The 22,337-nt window shown below is 47.4% G+C and overlaps 1 protein-coding gene across 1 annotated transcript in view; it reads left to right on the top strand.

The window, feature by feature from the left end:
• The window catches only part of LOC311148098 (plexin-A1-like), a gene marked incomplete at its 5' end in the record, with an annotated part of 48,696 nt that overhangs the window by 2,305 nt on the left and 24,054 nt on the right, over positions 1-22,337 (top strand). The window contains 7 exons of the mRNA XM_084185009.1: positions 7,124-7,275; positions 7,753-7,873; positions 7,996-8,132; positions 9,814-9,981; positions 14,013-14,106; positions 20,518-20,754; positions 21,931-22,074. Of these exons, the coding sequence (XP_084041135.1) occupies positions 7,124-7,275; positions 7,753-7,873; positions 7,996-8,132; positions 9,814-9,981; positions 14,013-14,106; positions 20,518-20,754; positions 21,931-22,074 (1,053 nt within the window). The remainder of the gene's footprint in view (positions 1-7,123; positions 7,276-7,752; positions 7,874-7,995; positions 8,133-9,813; positions 9,982-14,012; positions 14,107-20,517; positions 20,755-21,930; positions 22,075-22,337) is intronic.

The raw sequence follows: 22,337 nt of genomic DNA, 5'->3' as shown, positions 1-22,337 counted from the left end.
TTCTACTGTAGTCAATAGAACATGCAAATTAAGCACTCACGTTGATATTGTATTGAAATCAATTGAACTGGGATAATACAGTAACTGCGGCGACATGTAGGCTACGGTTTGCGCTCTTCTAACAGACAAACCTCAATGAACTTGGGTATACTGCATATACAGTATCTGTTGATAGATGACAACCTGTCATAGCCACTTATCAACTTATATCTCTGTGAGAAAATTATTTTGGTAGACGGCAAATAAGGAAAAGGAAACACAACACTTTTCTGAGTAGATCATTTCAACGAATCACCAACTCGGTGGCGCCGGAGAAGATGGCTGCCGTTTTACAGCCCTCTAACCACTAACCAATTGTACTATTATGTGTGTTTTTTCGCGTTATTTGTAATTTATTCTGTACATAATGTTTCTGCCACCGTCTCTTATGACCAAAAAGAGCTTCTAGATATCAGGACAGCGATTACTCACCTCATATTGGACGAAGATTGTTTCTTCAACGAGCTGGACGCAAAGGATATCCTACAGACACCTGACAAGGCCCAAATCCCCGTCATTCGCATGAGAAAGAGACAGAGATATCGTGGACGTAGGTCCGGGTGCCTTGTAAGGATCCGACGGCGAGCGAGTAAACTGCCTCTTCCATCAATCCTATTAGCCAATGTTCAATCATTTGAGAACAAATTGGATGACCTAAGATTACGGTTATCCTACCAACGGGACATTAAAAACTGTAATATCTTATGTTTCACCGAGTCGTGGCTGAGCGACGACATGGACAACATACAGCTGATGGGATATACGCTACATCGGCAGGATAGAACGGCTGACTCCGGTAAGACAAGGGGTGGCGGTCTGTGTATATTTGTAAACAACAGCTGGTGCACAAAATCTAATACTAAGGAAGTCTCAAGGTTTTGCTCGCCTGAGGTAGAGTATCTCATGATAAGCTGTAGACCACACTATTTATCAAGAGACTTTTCATCTATATTTTTCGTAGCTGTCTATCTACCACCACAAACCGATGCTGGCATTAAGATTGCACTCAATGAGCTGTATAAGGCCATAAGTAAACAGTAAAACGCTCATCCAGAGGCAGCGCTCCTAGTGGCCGGGGACTTTAATGCAGGGAAACTTAAATCCGTTCTACCTCATTTCTACCAGCATGTTAAATGTGCAACCAGAGGAAAAAAAACTCTAGACCACCTTTACTCCACACACAGAGATGCATACAAAGCTCTCCCTCGCCCTCCATTTGGCAAATCTGACCATAACTCTATCCTCCTGATTCCTGCGTATAAGCAAAAACTAAAGCAGGAAGCAGCAGTGACTTGGTTAATAAAAAAGTGGTCAGATGATGCAGATGCTAAGCTACAGGACTGTTTTGCTAGCACAGACTGGAATATGTTCTGGGATTCTTCAGATAGCATTGAGGAGTACACCACATCAGTCACTGGCTTCATCAATAAGTGTATCGATGACGTCTTCCCCACAGTGACCGTACGTACATACCCCAACCAGAAGCCATGGATTACAGGCAACATCCGCACTGAGCTAAAGGGTAGAGCTGCCGCTGTCACGAATTCAGCCGAGGCTGCCCCTCCTCCTTGCTCGGGCAGGCTTCGGATCGGAGTACTAGCTGCTACCGATCCATGTTTCTATGTTCTACTTGTTTTGTCTTTATTGGTCTCACCTGTTTCCCATCATGTAATTATGTCTTCCCTATTTAATCCTCTGGCTCACACTGTGTGTTGTGCGTGTTTGTTCATGTTTTGGTTGTCGTATGTGAGCGGGTTTGTTCCTCCCTGCGTGGAGGTATGTTCATTAAGATACCTACGAGTAAAGTATGTTTTTTCGATTAGCTCTGTGTCCTGCGCCTGACTTCGTCCTACCGCATTACACTGACGCCTTGACAGAAACACGCACCAATAATGGAGTCAGCAGGTACAGCCATGCCAGCCGGATCGACGGAGGAACGCGTCCAACAACAAGCGATCATGATCCAGGCTCTCGGCACCGCAATGGAACGCGTGGTGAATACTATGGAGCGATGGGAGAGAGGAGGTTTTCCTATTCCTCCTCCAGCTACACCACCACCTACACCGCTGTCCACCTTTTCACCACCTGGGTCCAGTGGGATTCGGCTCTCGCTCCCGAGGGCATACGACGGTACAGCTGCCGGGTGTCAGGGTTTTCTGCTCCAGGTAGAGCTATACCTGGCAACCATCCAGGTTACCCGCCGCTTTCGGCCAGTATTCGATCATCCACCGGAGTGGAGAGTGGCGGGCGAACGTCTATTCCACCTCAGACAGGGGAAGAGGAGCGCACAGGATTTTGCACTGGACTTTGGGACTCTGGCTGCCAGCGCAGGATGGAATGAGAGGGCCCTTATCGACCACTACCGATGCAGCCTAAGGGAGGACGTTCGTCGGGAACTGGCCTGCAGGGACACCAACCTTAACCTGGACCAACTGGTGGATATGTCAATCAGGCTGGATAACCTGTTGGCCACCCGCGGACGTCTGGATCAGGGGCCGTCCATTCCATCCCCAGCACCTCCGACCCTACCCCTATGGAGCTCGGAGGTGCTGCTCTTAGGGAGACAGGTAGAGGGGCCGTCCCCTGCACCAACTGTGGCCGCAGAGGACACACTGCTGGTCGTTGCTGGGGAGGGTCTTTAAGGAGTCGAAGCAGTAGGCAGAGCACTGGTGGACCGTTTCAGGTGAGTAGGCACCCGACTCACCCAGAGCTCCCTGTTGCGCATATGTGTATAGATGTTGTATTTCCAGAGTTTTCCCCTCATTACCAGCATAAGGCGCTAGTAGATTCAGGTGCAGCTGGGAACTTTATTGATCGTCAGTTTTCCCGTAGTTTAGGGATTCCTATTGTGCATGTTGATGTGCCCTTCCCTGTACATGCCCTAGATAGTCACCCTTTAGGGTCAGGTCTGATTAGGGAGGTCACAGCTCCACTCTGGATGAAGACGCAGGAGGGTCATGAGGAAAAAATGTGTCTCTATCCTGATTGATTCTCCTGCATTTCCAGTGGTGTTGGGGCTTCCCTGGTTAAACCTCTCATGACCCCACTATTTCATGGCAACAGAGGGCTCTCAAGGGATGGTCAAGTCAGTGCTCAGGGAGGTGTCTCCCGAGTGGCGCAGTGGTCTAAGGCACTGCATCGCAGTGCTAGCTGTGCCACTAGAGATCCTGGTTCGAATCCAGGCTCTGTCGTAGCCGGCCACGACCGGGAGACCCATGGGGCGGCGCACAATTGGCCCAGCGTCGTCTAGGGTAGGGGAGGGAATGGCCGGCAGGGATGTAGAGCATGGCGTTTGCAACGCCAGGGTTGTGGGTTCAATTCCCACGGGGAGCCAGTATGAAAAATAAAACGATAATGTAAGTCGCTCTGGATAAGAGCGTCTGCTAAATGACTAAAATGTAAATGTATGTGTGTGTAGGTGTTTCCATAGGGGCAACTACGGTGGAAAGTCCAAACCAGGTTTCCAACATGCACATTCTGCCTGAATATGCCGATTTGGCTCTCGCCTTCTGTAAAAAGAAGGTGACTCAATTACCACCCCATCGACAGGGGGATTGTGCGATAAACCTCCAGGTAGGCGCTGAACTTCCCCGGAGTCACGTGTATCCTCTGTCACAGGAGGAGACGGCGGCTATGGAAACATATGTCACTGAATCTCTGAGGCAGGGATACATTCGGCCTTCCACTTCCCCTGTCTTCTCAAGTTTCTTTTTTGTGAAGAAGAAGGATGGTGGCTTACGCCCGTGCATTGACTACCGTGGTCTTAATCAGATCACTGTGAAGTACAGCTATCCACTACCTCTGATTGCTAGTATGACGGAGTCATTGCACGGGGCGCGCTTCTTCACTAAATTGGATCTCAGGAGCGCATACAACCTGGTGCGTATCCGGGAGGGAGATTTTACATTTTACATTTACGTCATTTAGCAGACGCTCTTATCCAGAGCGACTTACAGTTAGTGAGTGCATACATTTTCATACTGGCCCCCCGTGGGAAACTAACCCACAATCCTGGCGTTGCAAGCGCCATGCTCTACCAACTGAGCTACAGGGGACATGAGTGGAAGACAGCATTCAGTACCACCTCTGGGCACTATGAGTACCTCGTCATGCCAAACGGGTTGATGAATGCTCCATCAGTCTTCCAATCCTTTGTTGATGAGATTTTCAGGGACCTGCACGGACAGGGTGTAGTGGTGTATATTGATGACATTCTCATATACACGGGCCGAGCATGTGTCCCTGGTGCGTCCTACCGCATTACACTGACGCCTTGACAGCCGCTTTCAAGGAGCGGGACTCTAACCCGGACGCTTATAAGAAATCCCGCTATGCCCTCCGACGATCCATCAAACAGGCAAATAGTCAATACCGGACTAAGATTGAATCGTATTACACCGGCTCTGACGCTCGTCGGATGTGGCAGGGCTTGAAAACTATTACAGACTACAAAAGGAAGCACAGCCGCGAGCTGCCCAGTGACACAAGCCTACCAGAAGAGCTAAATCCCTTCTATGCTCGCTTCGAGGCAAGCAACGCTGAAGCATGCATGAGAGCACCAGCTGTTCCGGATGACTATGTGATCGCGCTCTCTGTAGCCGATGTGAGTAAGACTTTTAAGCAGGTCAATATTCACAAGGCCGCAGGGCCAGACGGATTACCAGGACGTGTACTCCGAGCATGTGCTGACCAACTGGCAAGTTTCTTCACTGACATTTTCAACATATCCCTGACTGAGTCTGTAATACCAACATGTTTCAAGCAGACCACCATAGTCCCTGTGCCCAAGGACACTAAGATAACCTGCCTAAATGACTACCGACCCGTAGCACTCAAGTCTGTAGCCATGAAGTGCTTTGAAAGGCTGGTCATGGCTCACATCAACACCATTATCCCAGAAACCCTAGACCCACTCCAATTTGCATACCGCCCCAACAGATCCACAGATGATGCAATCTCTATTGCACTCCACACTGCCCTTTTCCCACCTGGACAAGAGGAACACCTACGTGAGAATGCTGTTCATTGACTACAGCTCAGCATTCAACACCATAGTGCCCTCAAATCTCATCACTAAGCTAAGGATCCTGGGACTAAACACCTCCCTCTGCAACTGGATCCTGGACTTCCTGACGGGCCGCCCCCAGGTGGTAAGGGTAGGTAACAACACATCTGCCACGCTGATCCTCAACACGGGGGCCCTTCAGGGGTGCGTGCTCAGTCCCCTCCTGTACTCCCTGTTCACCCATGACTGCATGGCCAGGCACGACTCCAACACCATCATTAAGTTTGCTGACGACACAACGGTGGTAGGCCTGATCACCGACAACGATGAGACAGCCTATAGGGAGGAGGTCCGAGACCTCGCCGTGTGGTGCCAGGATAACAACCTCTCCCTCAACGTGATCACTACAAAGGAGATGATTGTGGACTACAGGGGAAAAAAAGAGGACTGAGCACGCCCCCATTCTCATCGACGGGGCTGTAGTGGAACAGGTTGAGATCTTCAAGTTCCTGGGTGTGCACATCACCAACGAACTATCATAGTCCAAACACACCAAGACAGTTGTGAAGAGGGCACGACAAAGTCTATTCTCAGGAGACTGAAAAGATTTGCCATGGGTCCTCAGATCCTCAAAAGGTTCGACAGCTGCACCATCGAGAGCATCCTGACTGGTTGCATCACCGCCCGGTATGGCAACTGCTCGGCCTCCGACCGCAAGGCACTACAGAGGGTAGTGCGTACGGCCCAGTACATCACTGGGGCCAAGCTTCCTGCCATCCAGGACCTCTATACCAGGCGGTGTCAGAGGAAGGCCCTCAAAATTGTCAAAGACTCCAGCCACCCTAGTCATAGACTGTTCTCTCTGCTACCGCACAGCAAGCGGTACCGGCGCACCATGTCTAGGTCCAAAAGGCTTCTCAACAGCTTCTACCCCCAAGCCATAAGACTCCTGAACAGCTAATCATTGCTACCCAGACTATTTGCACTGCTCCCCCACCCCCACCCCCCTCTTTTACGTTGCTGCTACTCTGTTCATTATTTATGCATAGTCACTTTAACTCTACCCACATGTACATATTTCCTCAATTGCCTCGACTAGCCAGTGCTCCCGCACATTGACTCTGCACCGGTACCCCCCTGTATATAGCCTCCCTACTGTTATTTTATTTTACTGCTGCTCTTTAGTTATTTGCTTTATTTTTTTTTACTTAACACTTTTATTTTTTTTATCTTAAAAAAATGCATTGTTGGTTAAGGGCTTGTAAGTAAGCATTTCACTGTAATATCTACACCTGTTGTATTCGGCGTATGTGGCAAATAAAATTTGATTTGATTAAATATCGACAGGGGTTGGCTTTCATTTGAGTGATAGCTTAACCCTCAAATCCATGAATTCAAGTGAGGCCAGAGACATTAATAAGAAAAAATTATAGCCAGCGTGGTCTGACAATTACAGCTGCGTTCTAAAGTCCCACTACGGACTGGCACGTATAACAAAAACACTGGTACTAAACCAAAAAGTATTGATCTGTTTTAAGCGATCGATTTTCTGAGATCGTGAAGACTATAAGCTTTAATACTAACATCACAAATCTGAGGTAAAAAGGATGTGTATTTCCTGTAATTCTTGTGTGGTGAAAACATCAGTCTGTGTAATGTAGTAACACATTCTGTCCACCATAGGGAAATTAGCATAATATAACATAATTCAATATGTCAAAGTAATTCAATATTTGAATATATGATGATAGTATTTGTAGCACACTCACAAATTTGTTAAACATTGACATCGATTTCTTCCTACTTGAACCATGGAAAGAGTTTAAAAAAAAATCCTAAGCACAATTTAACCAGGCGCTCTAGATTAGAGCGTCCATAGGGTCTGTGCAGCAGACATAAAGTCTCCCACACAAAGTGCCATTTGGTCAGCCCTGCATACACTTACAATACAAGGGGTTGGCCTTACCTTGCCTCTCAGTGACTTCTAACCAAACAGTCATTGGTTCTGACATTGATCTTCTTATCTCCCTCCCTCCTTCCATTCTTCCCTCCATTCCTCCCTGTGTGTTTGTCTTGCAGCTGTTTCCGGAGACGGGGCCGAGACAGGGGGGCACCAGGCTGACCATCACGGGGGAGAACCTGGGCCTGCAGTTCAGGGACATCCAGACAGGAGTGCGTCTGGGCAAGGTGCCCTGTATCCCCATCGAAGAGGAGTACATCAGCTCTGAGAGGTGAGGAGGCTCAGCTGCCTGGCACTCACCACTCTCACCATCACCCACCCCTCCTTCTACGTGTCCTCTATCTCCCTCCTCCTCTCCTCTCAGTGTATATCCCATCTCATCCTCTTCTGCTTCCTGTTGACATTGTCCTTCTGTCCATCTCTCTTCACCTGTCTATTATTTTCTTCCTCTGCTCAGTGTATAGACATCCTCTTCTCCTCTTCAGCTTTCTCTTTCCTCTCCTTTGACCTCCCTGCTCTCCCCTATATATACAGCTCAATAATTGAATTTAGATAGATCAAACAATCTCTCCATAGAGCATGTAGATAGTAGATGCTCCCTTTAAAATTGGAGGAATCACTACACAAATACCAGACAGCCTTACTGTAGCTACAGGTGAGCTCAACACGTGTGTCATCCCATGTGTCTCTAACTCCTCTCCCTTTTCCTCACTCATACCTTCCCTACCATCACCCCTCTCTCCTACAGAATTGTGTGTTTGCTGAACGACGCCACGGGCTACCGAGTGCAGGAGGCTAACGTGGAGGTGTGTGTGAGGGACTGCCTGGCAGACTATAGAGCCCTCTCACCCCGAGCATTCACCTTCGTGGTAAGTAGCACCCAGATGACACAGCCATGGTCAGGGATAGATGGATCCTTACATTGCACAATGATTATTGGTCATTTTGTTGAATGCATAATAAACGTGTCTTATGGTTCCCCCTCCTACAGACGCCCTTCTTCACGCGGGTGCTGCCTGCCCAGGGCCCTCTCTCAGGAGGCACCAGGATCACCATAGAGGGCAACCACCTCAACGCCGGCAGCTCTGTGTCTGTCAACATTGGACGCCACCTCTGCCACTTCAAAAAGTGAGTGTCAGTTAGTCTGTCAAATCAGGCTTTCTGTCTGTCTACCTATTTTTAGCTCATATCACAGTGGAGCGGACCCATTGCTGTGCAACACCTAGTGCAGGGAACAGTAGATCTCAGTCTACACCTGTATGAGGAATATTAACAGAATGCCTGTTGAAAGCGGGGGTGCTCTGCATTGCAGCTGAGAGGTAGGTAGAGCCCAGCCAGGTAGTGTGAGAGCCAGGTTCCTGCCGGGGGGGGGGGATACAGGGGGAATGAGGGGAGATACAGGGGGAGTGAGAGTGAGGGGAGATACAAGGGGAGTGAGGGGAGATACAGGGGAAGTGAGAGTGAGGGGAGATACAGGGGGGGGTGAGGGGAGATACAGGGGGAGTGAGAGTGAGGGGAATACAGGGGTAGTGAGGGGAGATAGGGAGGGTGAGGGGAATACAGGGGGAGTGAGGGGAGATAGGGAGGGTGAGGGGAATTCAGGGGGAATGAGGGGAGATACAGGGGGAGTGAGAGTGAGGGGAGATACAAGGGGAGTGAGGGGAGATACAGGGGAAGTGAGAGTGAGGGGAGATACAGGGGGGGGTGAGGGGAGATACAGGGGGAGTGAGAGTGAGGGGAATACAGGGGTAGTGAGGGGAGATAGGGAGGGTGAGGGGAATACAGGGGGAGTGAGGGGAGATAGGGAGGGTGAGGGGAATACAGGGGGAGTGAGGGGAGATACAGGGGGAGTGGGAGTGAGGGGAGATACTGGGGGAGTGAGAGTGAGGGGAGATACGGGGGGGGGGGGGTGAGGGGAAATACAGGGGTAGTGAGGGGAGATACAGGGGGAGTGAGGAGAGATATAGGGGGAGTGAGGGGAGATACAGGGGGAGTGGGAGTGAGGGGAGATACAGGGGGGGTGAGGGGAGATACAGGGGGAGTGAGGGGGAGTGAGGGGAGATACAGGGGGAGTGAGAGTGAGGGGAGATACAGGGGGAGTGAGAGTGAGGGGAGATACAGGGGGAGTGAGAGTGAGGGGAATACAGGGGGGGTGAGGGGAGATACAAGGGGAGTGAGGGGAGATACAGGGGGAGTGAGGGGAGATACAGGGGGAGTGAGAGTGAGGGGAATACAGGGGTAGTGAGGGAAGATACGGGGGGGTGAGGGGAATACAGGGGGAGTGAGGGGAGATACAGGGGAGTGAGAGTGAGGGGAGATACAGGGGGGTGATCCACCCTTTGTCACAGACACCTTGTCAAGATATGTGCAGTCTTGGGAGGGTTTGTGGAGCGTACCATGTTCAGGGGGTTCCCATGGAAACGGGGCGAGGAGAATCAGAGGAGACATTGCAGGCACGTCTCCAGGCAGGACTTGGGAATCGCACCAGAATCACTCCTTTCCACTCCTAGAAAGACTACGGCACTCTCCCACAAATTCAAGCATCATTCAACAGTGCTTCATACTAGATATTGTAGTTATTGTGTGCTATGACAAGCAGTGGACAGTATGAATTGTATCAATGCCAATGGGAAACACACACAGAACAAATCATCAGTGTTTTGTCCATGAAACGCTTTTTCATGTTCATACAGGTATTGCCATTTAGTTTTCAGGGAGAGAGGTGCACAATCTTGGACCTTTACCAGTTACATTGACAAGAAAAGCAGTCATCTGTATCATCCTTTAACCACCCTCTCTGTCCCTGCAGGAGGAATTCCCGAGAGATAGTGTGTGTGACCCCAGCGGGGCTGACACCAGGCAGCACACCAGTCATGGTGGACATCGACTCTGCTGAGCTGAGGAACCCAGAGGTCAAATACAACTATACTGATGACCCCACCATCCTGAGGATCGAACCCGACTGGAGTATTGCTAGGTAGGGAGGAGATCTGGGTATTTACATGGGTATCGCCTGGTTCTCTGGTGCTGGTCTGGGGTACAGTAGTGTAGCTACAGTGGCACCTCTTTAAAAGAGACACTTAGAGATGTCCCACGAGTTAGCGAGGGGCACACCACTTATGTGTGTAAATACAGAACCTTGTGAAATGCCCACATTGACACAGATTGCTCTGCTTCCTGGTAAACATGTTAAACCAAAGAACTGTTACAAGATGCCACAGCCCTTCTGTCTCTGTTGACACCACTTCCTTCTGCATCTACAATAGTTTGATATACAGTGGGGGAAAAAAGTATTTAGTCAGCCACCAATTGTGCATGTTCTCCCACTTAAAAAGATGAGAGAGGCCTGTAATTTTCATCATAGGTACATGTCAACTATGACAGACAAAATGAGAAAAAAAAATCCAGAAAATCACATTGTAGGATTTTTTATGAATTTATTTGCAAATGATGGTGGAAAATAAGTATTGGGTCAATAACTAAAGTTTCTCAATACTTCGTTATATACCCTTTGTTGGCAATGACACAGGTCAAAAGTTTTCTGTAAGTCTTCACAAGGTTTTCACACACTGTTGCTGGTATTTTGGCCCATTCCTCCATGCAGATCTCCTCTAGAGCAGTGATGTTTTGGGGCTGTCGCTGGGCAACACGGTCTTTCAACTCCCTCCACATATTTTCTATGGGGTTGAGATCTGGAGACTGGCTAAGCCACTCCAGGACCTTGAAATGCTTCTTACAAAGCCAGTCCTTCGTTGCCCGGGCGGTGTGTTTGGGATCATTGTCATGCTGAAAGACCCAGCCACGTTTCATCTTCAATGCCCTTGCTGATGGAAGGAGGTTTTCACTCAAAATCTCACGATACATGGCCCCATTCATTCTTTCCTTTACACGGATCAGTCGTCCTGGTCCCTTTGCAGAAAAACAGCCCCAAAGCATGATGTTTCCACCCCCATGCTTCACAGTAGGTATGGTGTTCTTTGGATGCAACTCAGCATTTCCTTGTCCTCCAAACACGACGAGTTGAGTTTTTACCAAAAAGTTATATTTTGGTTTCATTTGACCATATGACATTCTCCCAATCCTCTTCTGGATCATCCAAATGCACTCTAGCAAACTTCAGACGGGCCTGGACATGTACTGGCTTAAGCAGGGGGACACGTCTGGCACTGCAGGATTTGAGTCCCTGGTGGCGTAGTGTGTTACTGATGGTAGGCTTTGTTACTTTGGTCCCAGCTCTCTGCAGGTCATTCACTAGTTCCCCCCGTGTGGTTCTGGGATTTTTGCTCACCGTTCTTGTGATCATTTTGACCGCACGGGGTGAGATCTTGTGTGGAGCCCCAGATCGAGGGAGATTATCAGTGGTCTTGTATGTCTTCCATTTCCTAATAATTGCTCCCACAGTTGATTTCTTCAAACCAAGCTGCTTACCTATTGCAGATTCAGTCTTCCCAGCCTGGTGCAGGTCTACAATTTTGTTTCTGGTGTCCTTTGACAGCTCATTGGTCTTGGCCATAGTGGAGTTTGGAGTGTGACTGTTTGAGGTTGTGGACAGGTGTCTTTAATACTGATAACAAGTTCAAACAGGTGCCATTAATACAGGTAACGAGTGGAGGACAGAGGAGCCTCTTAAAGAAGAAGTTACAGGTCTGTGAGAGCCAGAAATCTTGCTTGTTTGTAGGTGACCAAATACTTATTTTCCACCATCATTTGCAAATAAATTCATTAGAAATCCTACAATGTGATTTTCGGGATTTTTTTTTTCTCAATTTGTCTGTCATAGTTGACGTGTACCTATGATGCAAATTACAGGCCTCTCTCATCTTTTTAAGTGGGAGAAGTTGCACAATTGGTGGCTGACTAAATACTTTTTTCCCCCACTGTAATAGGCTGTTAGAAATGAATGGAGAGTATTCCCGTCGCTCTGTCTGTGGGATTGGCTGTGGAGCAGCTGTGGCCCAACTGCTGCCCCAGACCGGGGGGGGGGGTGAGCCCACCCAGGGGTTGCCTGGCCTGCCCGGCTACAGAGCCTTAGCCTGGATGGTTGAATGGGCAAACCGACTGACTGTCCCCCCCAATGTCTCCAGTGATTCGCCTCAGATCTGGGCTCCATCTGGCCCAGTGCGTAATAGCAACCAGAAAACAGACGGGAACACATGCACACATACATGAACAAATCAAAAACAAGAGACAAAAGGACTGAGATTCCTGGATCTCTCAAAGACAAAATTCTCTCAGGTGATTGATGTGATCGCTACAGGCCCAAATGCCTCATCCATACAATCCTGGCAGCATAGCATAAACCAGTGGCTAGGAGATGTGTGAACAACATGTTTGTTCATCTGTTCATAAAGTTCTACTGTCTATGTTAACTGCAGTGCACATTCACTGCATTGCAATGTTTTGAATAGGGAGTTCTATACTGAGATTGATAAATTAGATTTGCTCATATCGTATTTGTAACTTTCTGAAAAAAAAGACACTAGATTAAAACACTTCTTGGTTTTCTGGAGTGGAATAAATAGCTTATTGATTGAATAAGTAGATGCTAAATTGCTTCAAATATACAGCAAAGGGAGAGAATTCGATTAACAAAGTAGAAGGGAAGCGAAAGAGTAATTGAGAGAGAATGAAAAGGGAGAAGAAAAAGCAGGAATCCATTCTGTTACTTTGTCAAAGCCCAGTGGAGCCATGTTGCTGCTTGAGATGAGCTCCACGCAGATAGTGGCTGGGGCTAGAGCTGGGGATGGGGCGGGGCTTGGGGCTCTGGATGGGGATGGGGCTGGGGCTCTGGCTGGGACTAGGGCTCTGGAAGGGGCTGGGGCTCTGAATGGGGATGGGGCTCTGGAAGGGGATGGGGCTCTGGAAGGGATTGGGGTTGGGGTTCTGGAAAGTGCTGGGGCTCTGAATGGGGATGGGGCTCTGGAAGGGGATGGGGCTGTGGCTCTGGAAGGGGTTGTGGCTCTGGAAGGGACTGGGGTTTGGGTTCTGGAAAGTGCTGGGGCTCTGAATGGGGATGGGGCTCTGGAAGGGGATGGGGCTGTGGCTCTGGAAGGGGTTGTGGCTCTGGAAGGGACTGGGGTTTGGGTTCTGGAAAGTGCTGGGGCTCTGAATGGGGATGTGGCTCTAGAAGGGGATGGGGCTGTGGCTCTGGAAGGGGTTGTGGCTCTGGAAGGGACTGGGGTTGGGGTTCTGGAAAGTGCTGGGGCTCTGGATGGGGATGGGGCTCTGGAAGGGGATGGGGCTGTGGCTCTGGAAGGGGTTGTGGCTCTGGAAGGGACTGGGGTTGGGGTTCTGGAAGGAGCTGGGGCTCTGGATGGGGATAGGGCTCTGGAAGGGGATGGGGCTGAGGCTCTGGATGGGGTTGTGGCTCTGGAAGGGACTGGGGTTGGGGCTCTGGAAGGGGCTGGGGCTCTGGATGGGGCTGAGGCTCTGGATAGGGCTGAGGCTGCACTGGTGGGGAGGAGAGAGAGTCTATTCTCAATGTCCCGTCGGTTATTTCCTGAAGTGTATAGCTGAGTTAAGAGGGCTTTCTCACAATGTGAGAGCCGGGCTGGAGGTAGAGGCTTTACACAAATAACATCATCTGTGGATAAGTTGGTGTCGGCTTCCAGCTGTATTAAGGCAGTCTCAGCCTTATCCCCAGCCTTAGCCCCAGCCTCAGCCAGAAGCTGCCTGTCCATGCATGCAGGGGGAAGGAAGTCGACAGCAGAGAACACAGCACTCACCAGGGTAGATAAAGGAAATCACAGGGGATGGAGGCAAGCATTACTTTCCAGACAAAGTGGGTGTTATTATGCACTGGCTTTCCAGACACTGGGATTGTAACTAGTCACTCCATTTGTGACTGTCTCCTAGTAGTTACAGTACACATACAACACGTCTTACATTCAGGGTGTATATTCACAACTTCACCCAAAGCTGGCAACTGAATATACTTCAATCTACTAATTTGCTATGCATGCTCACATTTACATAATTGTTAACCAAGTTATTATTTTGTCTCGTCAGTGGTGGAACCCTGTTGACCATCAGTGGAACTAACCTAGCCACCATCAGAGAGCCCAAGATCAGAGCTAAGTACGGCTCCGCCGAGTCTTTCCATGTGAGTATGGACCTGGCCAGACACCTCAATACACACACATCACTCACACACACCTCACTCACACACACACCTCACTTATTCACACACACCTCACTCACACACACACCTCACTTATTCACACACACCTCACTTATTCACACACACCTCACTCACACCCAACTCACTTATTCACACACACCTCACTTATTCAAACACACCTCACTCACACATATCTCACTCACTCACTTATACACCCCTCACTCACACACACACACACCTCACTCACACACACACACCTCACTCACACAAACACCTCACTCACACATACCTCACTCACACACATACCTCACTCACACACTAGTGATGCGCGGGTTGACTCATAACCCGCAGTCCCAGCGGTTATATCCGCGGGGCGGGCGGGTTTAGGGTCATTAAATCAGTAGAGGATGCCTGGTTGTTCTTTAAAAGTGCTTTCCTCTCAATCTTAAATAAGCATGCCCCATTCAAAAAATTCAGAACTAAGAACAGCCCCTTGTTCTCCTCAGACTTGACTGCCCTTGACCAGCACAAAAACATCCTGTGGCGTACTGCATTAGCATCGAACAGCCCCCGCGATATGCAACTTTTCAGGGAAGTCAGGAACCAATATACACAATCAGTTAGGAAAACAAAGGCTAGCTTTTTCAAACATAAATTTGCATCCTGTAGCGCTAACTCCAAAAGGTTTTGGGACACTGTAAAGTCCATGGAGAATAAGAGCACCTCCTCCCAACTGCCCACTGCACTGAGGCTAGGAAACACTGTCACCACCGATAAATCTACAATAATTGAGAATTTCAACAAGCATTTTGCTACGGCTGGCCATGCTTTCCACCTGGCTACCACTACCCTGGCCACCAGCTCTGCACCCTCCACTGCAACTTGCCCTTGCCCCCCCCCACTTCTCCTTTACACAAATTCAGACAGCTGATGTTCTGAAAGAGCTGAAAAATCTGTATCCCTACAAATCAGCTGGGCAAGACAATCTGGACCGTTTCTTTCTAAAATTAGCCGCCGAAATTGTTGCAACCCCTATTACTAGCCTGTTCAACCTCTCTTTCGTAACGTCTGAGATCCCCAGAGATTGGAAAGCTGCCGTGGTCATCCCCCTCTTCAAAGGGGGTGAAACTCTAGATCCAAACTGTTACAGACCTATATCCATCCTGCCCTGCCTTTCGAAAGTTTTTGAAAGCCAAGTTAACAAACAGATCACCGACCATTTCGAATCCCACTGTACCTTCTCCGCTATGCAATCCGGTTTCCGAGCTGGTCATGGGTGCACCTCAGCCACGCTCAAGGTCCTAAACGATATTATAACCGCGATCGATAAAAGACAGTACTGCGCAGCCGTCTTCATCGACCTGGCCAAGGCTTTCGACTCTGTCAACCACCGCATTCTTATTGGCAGACTAAATAGCCTTGGTTTCTCAAATGACTGCCTCGCCTGGTTCACCAACTACTTCTCAGATAGAGTTCAATGTGTCAAATCGGAGGGCCTGTTGTCTGGACATCTGGCAGTCTCTATGGGGGTTTCACAGGGTTCAATTCTCGGGCCGATTCTATTCTCTGTGTATATCAATGATGTTGCTCTTGCTGCTGGTGACGCTCGGATCCACCTCTATGCGGACGATACCATTTTGTATACATCTGGCCCTTCATTGGACACTGTGTTAACAAACCTCTAAACGAGCTTCAACGCCATACAACACTCCTTCAGTAGCCTCCAACTGCTCTTAAACACTAGTAAAACTAAATGCATGCTCTTCAACCGAATGCTGCTTGCACCCGCCCACCCGACTAGAATCACTACTCTCGGTGGGTCTGACCTAGAGTATGTGGACAACTACAAATACCTAGGTGTATGGTTAGACTGTAAACTCTCCTTCCAGACTCGCATTAAGCATCTCCAATCAAAAGTTAGATCTAGAATCGGCTTCCTATTTCGCAACAAAGCCTCCTTCACTCATGCTGCCAAACATGCCCTCGTAAAACTGACTATCCTACCGATCCTTGACTTCGGCGATGTCATTTACAAAATAGCCTCCAACACTCTACTCAGCAAATTGGATGTAGTCTATCACAGTGTCATCCGTTTTGTCACCAAAGCCCCATATACTACCCACCATTGTGACCTGTACGCTCTTGTTGGCTGGCCCTCACTGCATATTCGTCGCCAAACCCACTGGCTCCAGGTCATCTATAAGTCACTGCTAGGCAAATCCCCGTCTTATCTTAGCTCACTGGTCACCATAGCAACACCCACCCGTAGTCTGTGCTCCAGCAGGTATATCTCACTGGTCATCCCCAAAGCCAACACCTCCTTTGGCCGCCATTCCTTCCAGTTCTCTGCTGCCAATGACTGGAACGAACTGCAAAAATCTCTGAAGCTGGAGACTCTTATCTCCCTCACTAACTTTAGGCGTCAGTTGTCAGAGCAGCTTACCGATCACTACACCTGTACACAGCCCATCTGTAATTAGCCCATCCAACTACCTCATCCCCATATTGTTATTTATTTTGCTAATTTGCACCCCAGTATCTCTATTTGCACATCATCTATCATTCCAGTGTTAATACGAAATTGTAACTATTTTGCACTATGGCCTATTTATTGCTTTACCTCCATAATTTACTACATTCACAAACACTGTAAATATATTTTCTGTTGTATTTTTGACTTTATGTTTTGTTTACCGCATATGTAACTCTGTTGTTGTTTTTATTGCACTGCTTTGCTTTATCTTGGCCAGGTCGCAGTTGTAAATGAGAACTTGTTCTCAACTGGCTTACCTGGTTAAATAAAGGTTAAATAAATAAAATACGGACGGACGGGTTGAATAAAGAGAAACAATACCTTAAAAAATCCATAAATGTATAATTCTTGTGTAATTTATATAGGCTACATTGCGGTTTTTCTTTCATTATTTTAGGCTATCTGCTATTAGTGCATAAGCCTAAGCTTCAGGGTTTAACTGTATGCGTGCCAAATAGCCTGCACGCCAATCGCCAAATGCTTTTGGGAACGTGCAGAAAAAGTTAACGTTGATCTACAGACGCAAAAATGACAGTGTCAGAGTTTAATTCAATAAAAGAAATGCTGCGAAATGGAGAGTTGAAAATGAAGAGAAGGGAGGGCCAGAAAAGTCATGTTGTTTGGGAAAGATTTGGTGAAGTGGTAAAAGAGGATGATAGCAGCGTCGGCTATGTTATGTGTGATGATATTGAGGCGCTATACAAATTCGACAGTCACAAGATGAGGACTTCAAATAAGCCTATGGCACGTCAAGAGAACTGTAGCCTATTGTTCAGATGGGTTAAATGGAAACAGAAATCTGGACACTGACTGTAGGTATATAACCTCTCACATAGCCTTAAATTTAACTCCTGCAGAATTAAGCATTTCTTGCAGTAAAATGATACACCATATGTAGGCTAAATTTTGACTCTGGAACAGGAGTGGAGAAATATAATTTATTTATTTCAGCATCTTGAGAGAATGTAAATGCGCAGTTAGATTCCGTCGGTAGAGGTGCTATCTTTATCAGCATCATAAATGCTGATAGTATTTAAACCACATAAAAAATGCATCCAAGCCGAACTGAAATCTTATCAGAAAGATATTAGGTAGTTTTAGCAGCTTTCTATTTCCTTACAATTGGTCAAACTGATGTTATTTGGAATTATTTATATTTTCTCCGCTGTCCCTAAATGTATTTTCTTCGCGAAAAAAGCAGAGATGACAGAGAACTTTACTGATGTCAACTAGATTGAAGCATGAATTCTATACATTATTGGTGAGCAAGGGATTATATAGTCTTCTAGGGCAACATATGACAGAAGAAAAGCTGCATGTATCTAATTATAGACATGTTGACTAACAAATAGCCTTCCAAATATTCGGAAATTATATGCAGAAACATATCTAAATCAGGCCCAAAAAATCCTGTACCCCCTGTCAAAAAATAGTTAGCCATTTCTGACATTAGCCTACAGCGCATTTTATATATTAGCTAGTTAGGGTCGGGTGCAGGCCTCAGATTTTCCCTTTATCACATACAGTGAGGGAAAAAAGTATTTGATCCCCTGCTGATTTTGTACGTTTGCCCACTGACAAAGAAATGATCTGTCTATAATGTTATTGGTAGGTTTATTTGAACAGTGAGAGACAGAATAACAACAAAAGAATCCAGAAAAACGCATGTCAAAAATGTTATAAATTGATTTGCATTTTAATGAGGGAAATAAGTATTTGACCCCCTCTCAATCAGAAAGATTTCTGGCTCCCAGGTGTCTTTTATACAGGTAACGAGCTGAGATTCGGAGCACACTCTTAAAGGGTGTCCTCCTAATCTCAGCTTGTCACCTGTATAAAAGACACCTGTCCACAGAAGCAATCAATCAATCAGATTCCAAACTCTCCACCATGGCCAAGTCCAAAGAGCTCTCCAAGGATGTCAGGGACAAGATTGTAGACCTACACAAGGCTGCAATGGGCTACAAGACCATCGCCAAGCAGCTTGGTGAGAAGGTGACAACTGTTGGTGCGATTATTCGCAAATGGAAGAAACACAAAATAACTGTCATTCTCCCTCGGCCTGGGGCTCCATGCAAGATCTCACCTCGTGGAGTTGCAATGATCATGAGAACGGTGAGGAATCAGCCCAGAACTACACGGGAGGATCTTGTCAATGATCTCAAGGCAGCTGGGACCATAGTCACCAAGAAAACAATTGGTAACACACTACGCCGTGAAGGACTGAAATCCCGCAGCGCCCGCATGGTCCCCCTGCTCAAGAAAGCACATATACAGGCCCGTCTGAAGTTTGCCAATGAACATCTGAATGATTCAGAGGAGAACTGGGTGAAAAATCAAGGTCTTTGGCATCAACTCAACTCGCCGTATTTGGAGGAGGAGGAATGCTGCCTATGACCCCAAGAACACCATCCCCACCGTCAAACATGGAGGTGGAAACATTATGCTTTGGGGGTGTTTTTCTGCTAAGGGGACAGGACAACTTCACCGCATCAAAGGGACAACGGACAGGGCCATGTACCGTCAAATCTTGGGTGAGAACGTCCTTCCCTCAGCCAGGGCATTGAAAATGGGTCGTGGATGGGTATTCCAGCATGACAATGACCCAAAACACACGGCCAAGGCAACAAAGGAGTGGCTGAAGAAGAAGGACATTAAGGTCCTGGAGTGGCCTAGCCAGTCTCCATACCTTAATACCATAGAAAATCTGTGGAGGGAGCTGAAGGTTCGAGTTGCCAAACGTCAGCCTCGAAACCTTAATGACTTGGAGAAGATCTGCAAAGAGGAGTGGGACAAAATCCCTCCTGAGATGTGTGCAAACCTGGTGGCCAAATACAAGAAACGTCTGACCTCTGTGATTGCCAACAAGGGTTTAGCCACCAAGTACTAAGTCATGTTTTGCAGAGGGGTCAAATACTTATTTCCTTCATTAAAATGCAAATCAATTTATAACATTTTTGACATGCATTTTTCTGGATTTTTTTGTTGTTATTCTGTCTCTCACTGTTCAAATAAACCTACCATTAAAATTATAGACTGAACATGTCTTTGTCAGTGGGCAAACGTACAAAATCAGCAGGGGATCAAATACTTTTTTCCCTCACTGTATAGTCGGGCAGTTGCAGAATGCAGATGGTTATTAGCAATTGCAGGTGGTTGCGGGTGAACAAACAGCACCTCACTCACACACTCACCTTAAACTCACACACACACACCTCACCTACACACACCTCGTCACGCGGTGTGTCTTCCAAGGTGCCCGTCAGACTGTCTGCCCATTCTGTCTCTTGTTTCTGCCCTGCTCCTTGAAACAAGACATCCAACACCCCCCCAGACCGTTTAACCTTTAAAATGTCACAGGACAACAAAGCGTTGTTGGCAAATCACCCCTCACCCCCCTCACCTTGCACCACGGGGCTCCATTAACCTTTCCTCCAGTTCTAACAGAAGGGAATCAACTTCTGCTTAATGACCGTGTCCTAATGCCCCGTCCCTTGTGCTCAGTTTAAACTAGCTTCTCCTCTAGACACAATGCTGCTGAGGTCCTTGTGCTCAATGTTGGTTAGCATGTTTAGTGGTCCCTGTAGAGAAGCATACAGCATAGGTGATTATTACAGTTCTGAAACTACTAGCAGTGGCTGGAGACATAAACACAACACACCAAAGCAGTAACATTTTCCTAGACTTCAGAATGTTTAGCTGGGGATTAGAGAAACTATAATGAGATATATATATATATATATATAAACCAATACACAAATCTTTATGTGGGTGTTCAAGCAACCTGGGTCCTCTAGGGGACCAAACAATTTATCATATCACACTTTTCTAAACAATTTTCCCTCCCTCGTCCCTCTCAGAACTGCACAGTGTTTAATAACTCTGTGATGGTGTGCCTGGCCCCGTCGGTTGCCGACTCCGAGAGGGGCTTCTCAGACACGGGCAGTGGGCCGGATGAGATCGGCTTCTACATGGACAACGTCCACGCTCTGGTGGTGGTCAACGAGACGTTCAGCTACTACCCCGACCCCGTGTTCGAACTCCTTAGCCCCACCGGGGTCCTGGAGCTAAAACCGACTTCCCCTCTAATCCTCAAGGTAAGAGAGCCTGAGCAGAGTGGGGTGGAGTTGGGGGTGAACACTCAGCACCAGAGAGGCTTACTAATTTCAACGAGTTGATATTGATATTATCAAATGTTTACCAGGGAATTGTCTTTCACCTGTCTATCTCATAAACCGTTAATATAATTGTATTTGTTTACCTTAAATCCCTATTGAAATACAGCGTATAATCCTACTAATAGGCCTCCTGTAGCTCAGTTGGTAGAGCATGGCGCTTGCAATGCCAGGGTTGTGGGTTCAATTCCCACGGGGGGCCAGTATGAAAAATGTATACACTCACTAACTGTAAGTCGCTCTGGATAAGAGCGTCTGCTAAATGACTAAAATGTAAATGTATTATATAAAATAATCTACTGATTATTCGATGTAGATTATACATGTATCCCCCAGCTCCGACTCAAAACATAAAAATTGTGATGGTGGTGCATTATTTTCCTGTGAGCCAATTGAAACAGAAAAACCAATATAATTTCTTTAAATGAAATGTATTAACGAAACCTTTTCTGATTGCAGAGAGAATGCCCCACCTGGCTTGTTAAAACTAACCTCCACATTAGCACAGTGATGAGAATAAGAAAATGCAATTTGGTGAAATAATCAGGGGTATTTTACGAGATGCGCATCGCATTCGCCACGGAATTAATTTCTTATCTGATATGATGTGTGTTGCTGGGGGTGGTGTCGGGGTGCTTGCCTGATGCAGAGTGAAATGATAGTGGACCTGCCCGGGAGGAGCCCTGTGGAGAGAGGGATTGGAAGTATGCTCTTCTCTCATGCTACTAGAGCAGTGGGTGGCAGAACAGCACTCTCTCTCTCTCGCTCTCTCTCCACCCGCTCCTCTCCTCCCTTCTCTTGTTGCTCCTCTCTCTCTGTAGTTGAAGGCTACAGATCTGTCAGACAATGCCCTCGCTCTCACACCTGGGCATAGAGAGAGACGCTTGGAAAAAAATAAGAAAAAAATATACTTCCTGAAACTTTTGTCAAATAGAATTCTTGTATCCTCCAACTTCAGACTTGCCCGCTAGCAGCCTTGGATCCTGGGACTTTCCTGGCTCGTTGAAGACTAGGTTCATCATACTGTTCCTAGCCATGGATGAAAGGCTGTGCCATGTTGATTAAAGTTTGACATTTTGTTTCTGTTTGTCCCCTTAGGGTCGGAACCTTATCCCTGCGGCCCCTGGTAACTCCAGGCTGAACTACACAGTGTTCATTGGGGAGACCCCCTGTGTGCTAACCCTCTCTGAAACCCAGCTGCTGTGTGAATGGCCCAACCTCACCGGACAGCACAAAGTCACGGTGGGCACTCGATACCATTTCACATAAGACTCTCTTTGGACACACTATCTCTCTCATCTTTACTGTGCTTTACCTAACATTTATTCCCATATTCATTTTGTTCAGTAAAATTCTACATTTAGTTACGGAGTAATAAATGTGACTTCAGTTTAAATAGTACTTCTTTTTATGTGCAAAGGCTACTCTCTCTAAATATCCTCAAATACACCCACACAGTCCCCTCAACACATATCTCTACTCTCCTCTCTAGTCACACTGTCTGT

Source organism: Coregonus lavaretus (assembly GCF_964263955.1).
Source record: "Coregonus lavaretus genome assembly, chromosome: 20".
NCBI lineage: Eukaryota > Metazoa > Chordata > Actinopteri > Salmoniformes > Salmonidae > Coregonus > Coregonus lavaretus.
This window is presented reverse-complemented; position numbering and strand designations above follow the sequence as displayed.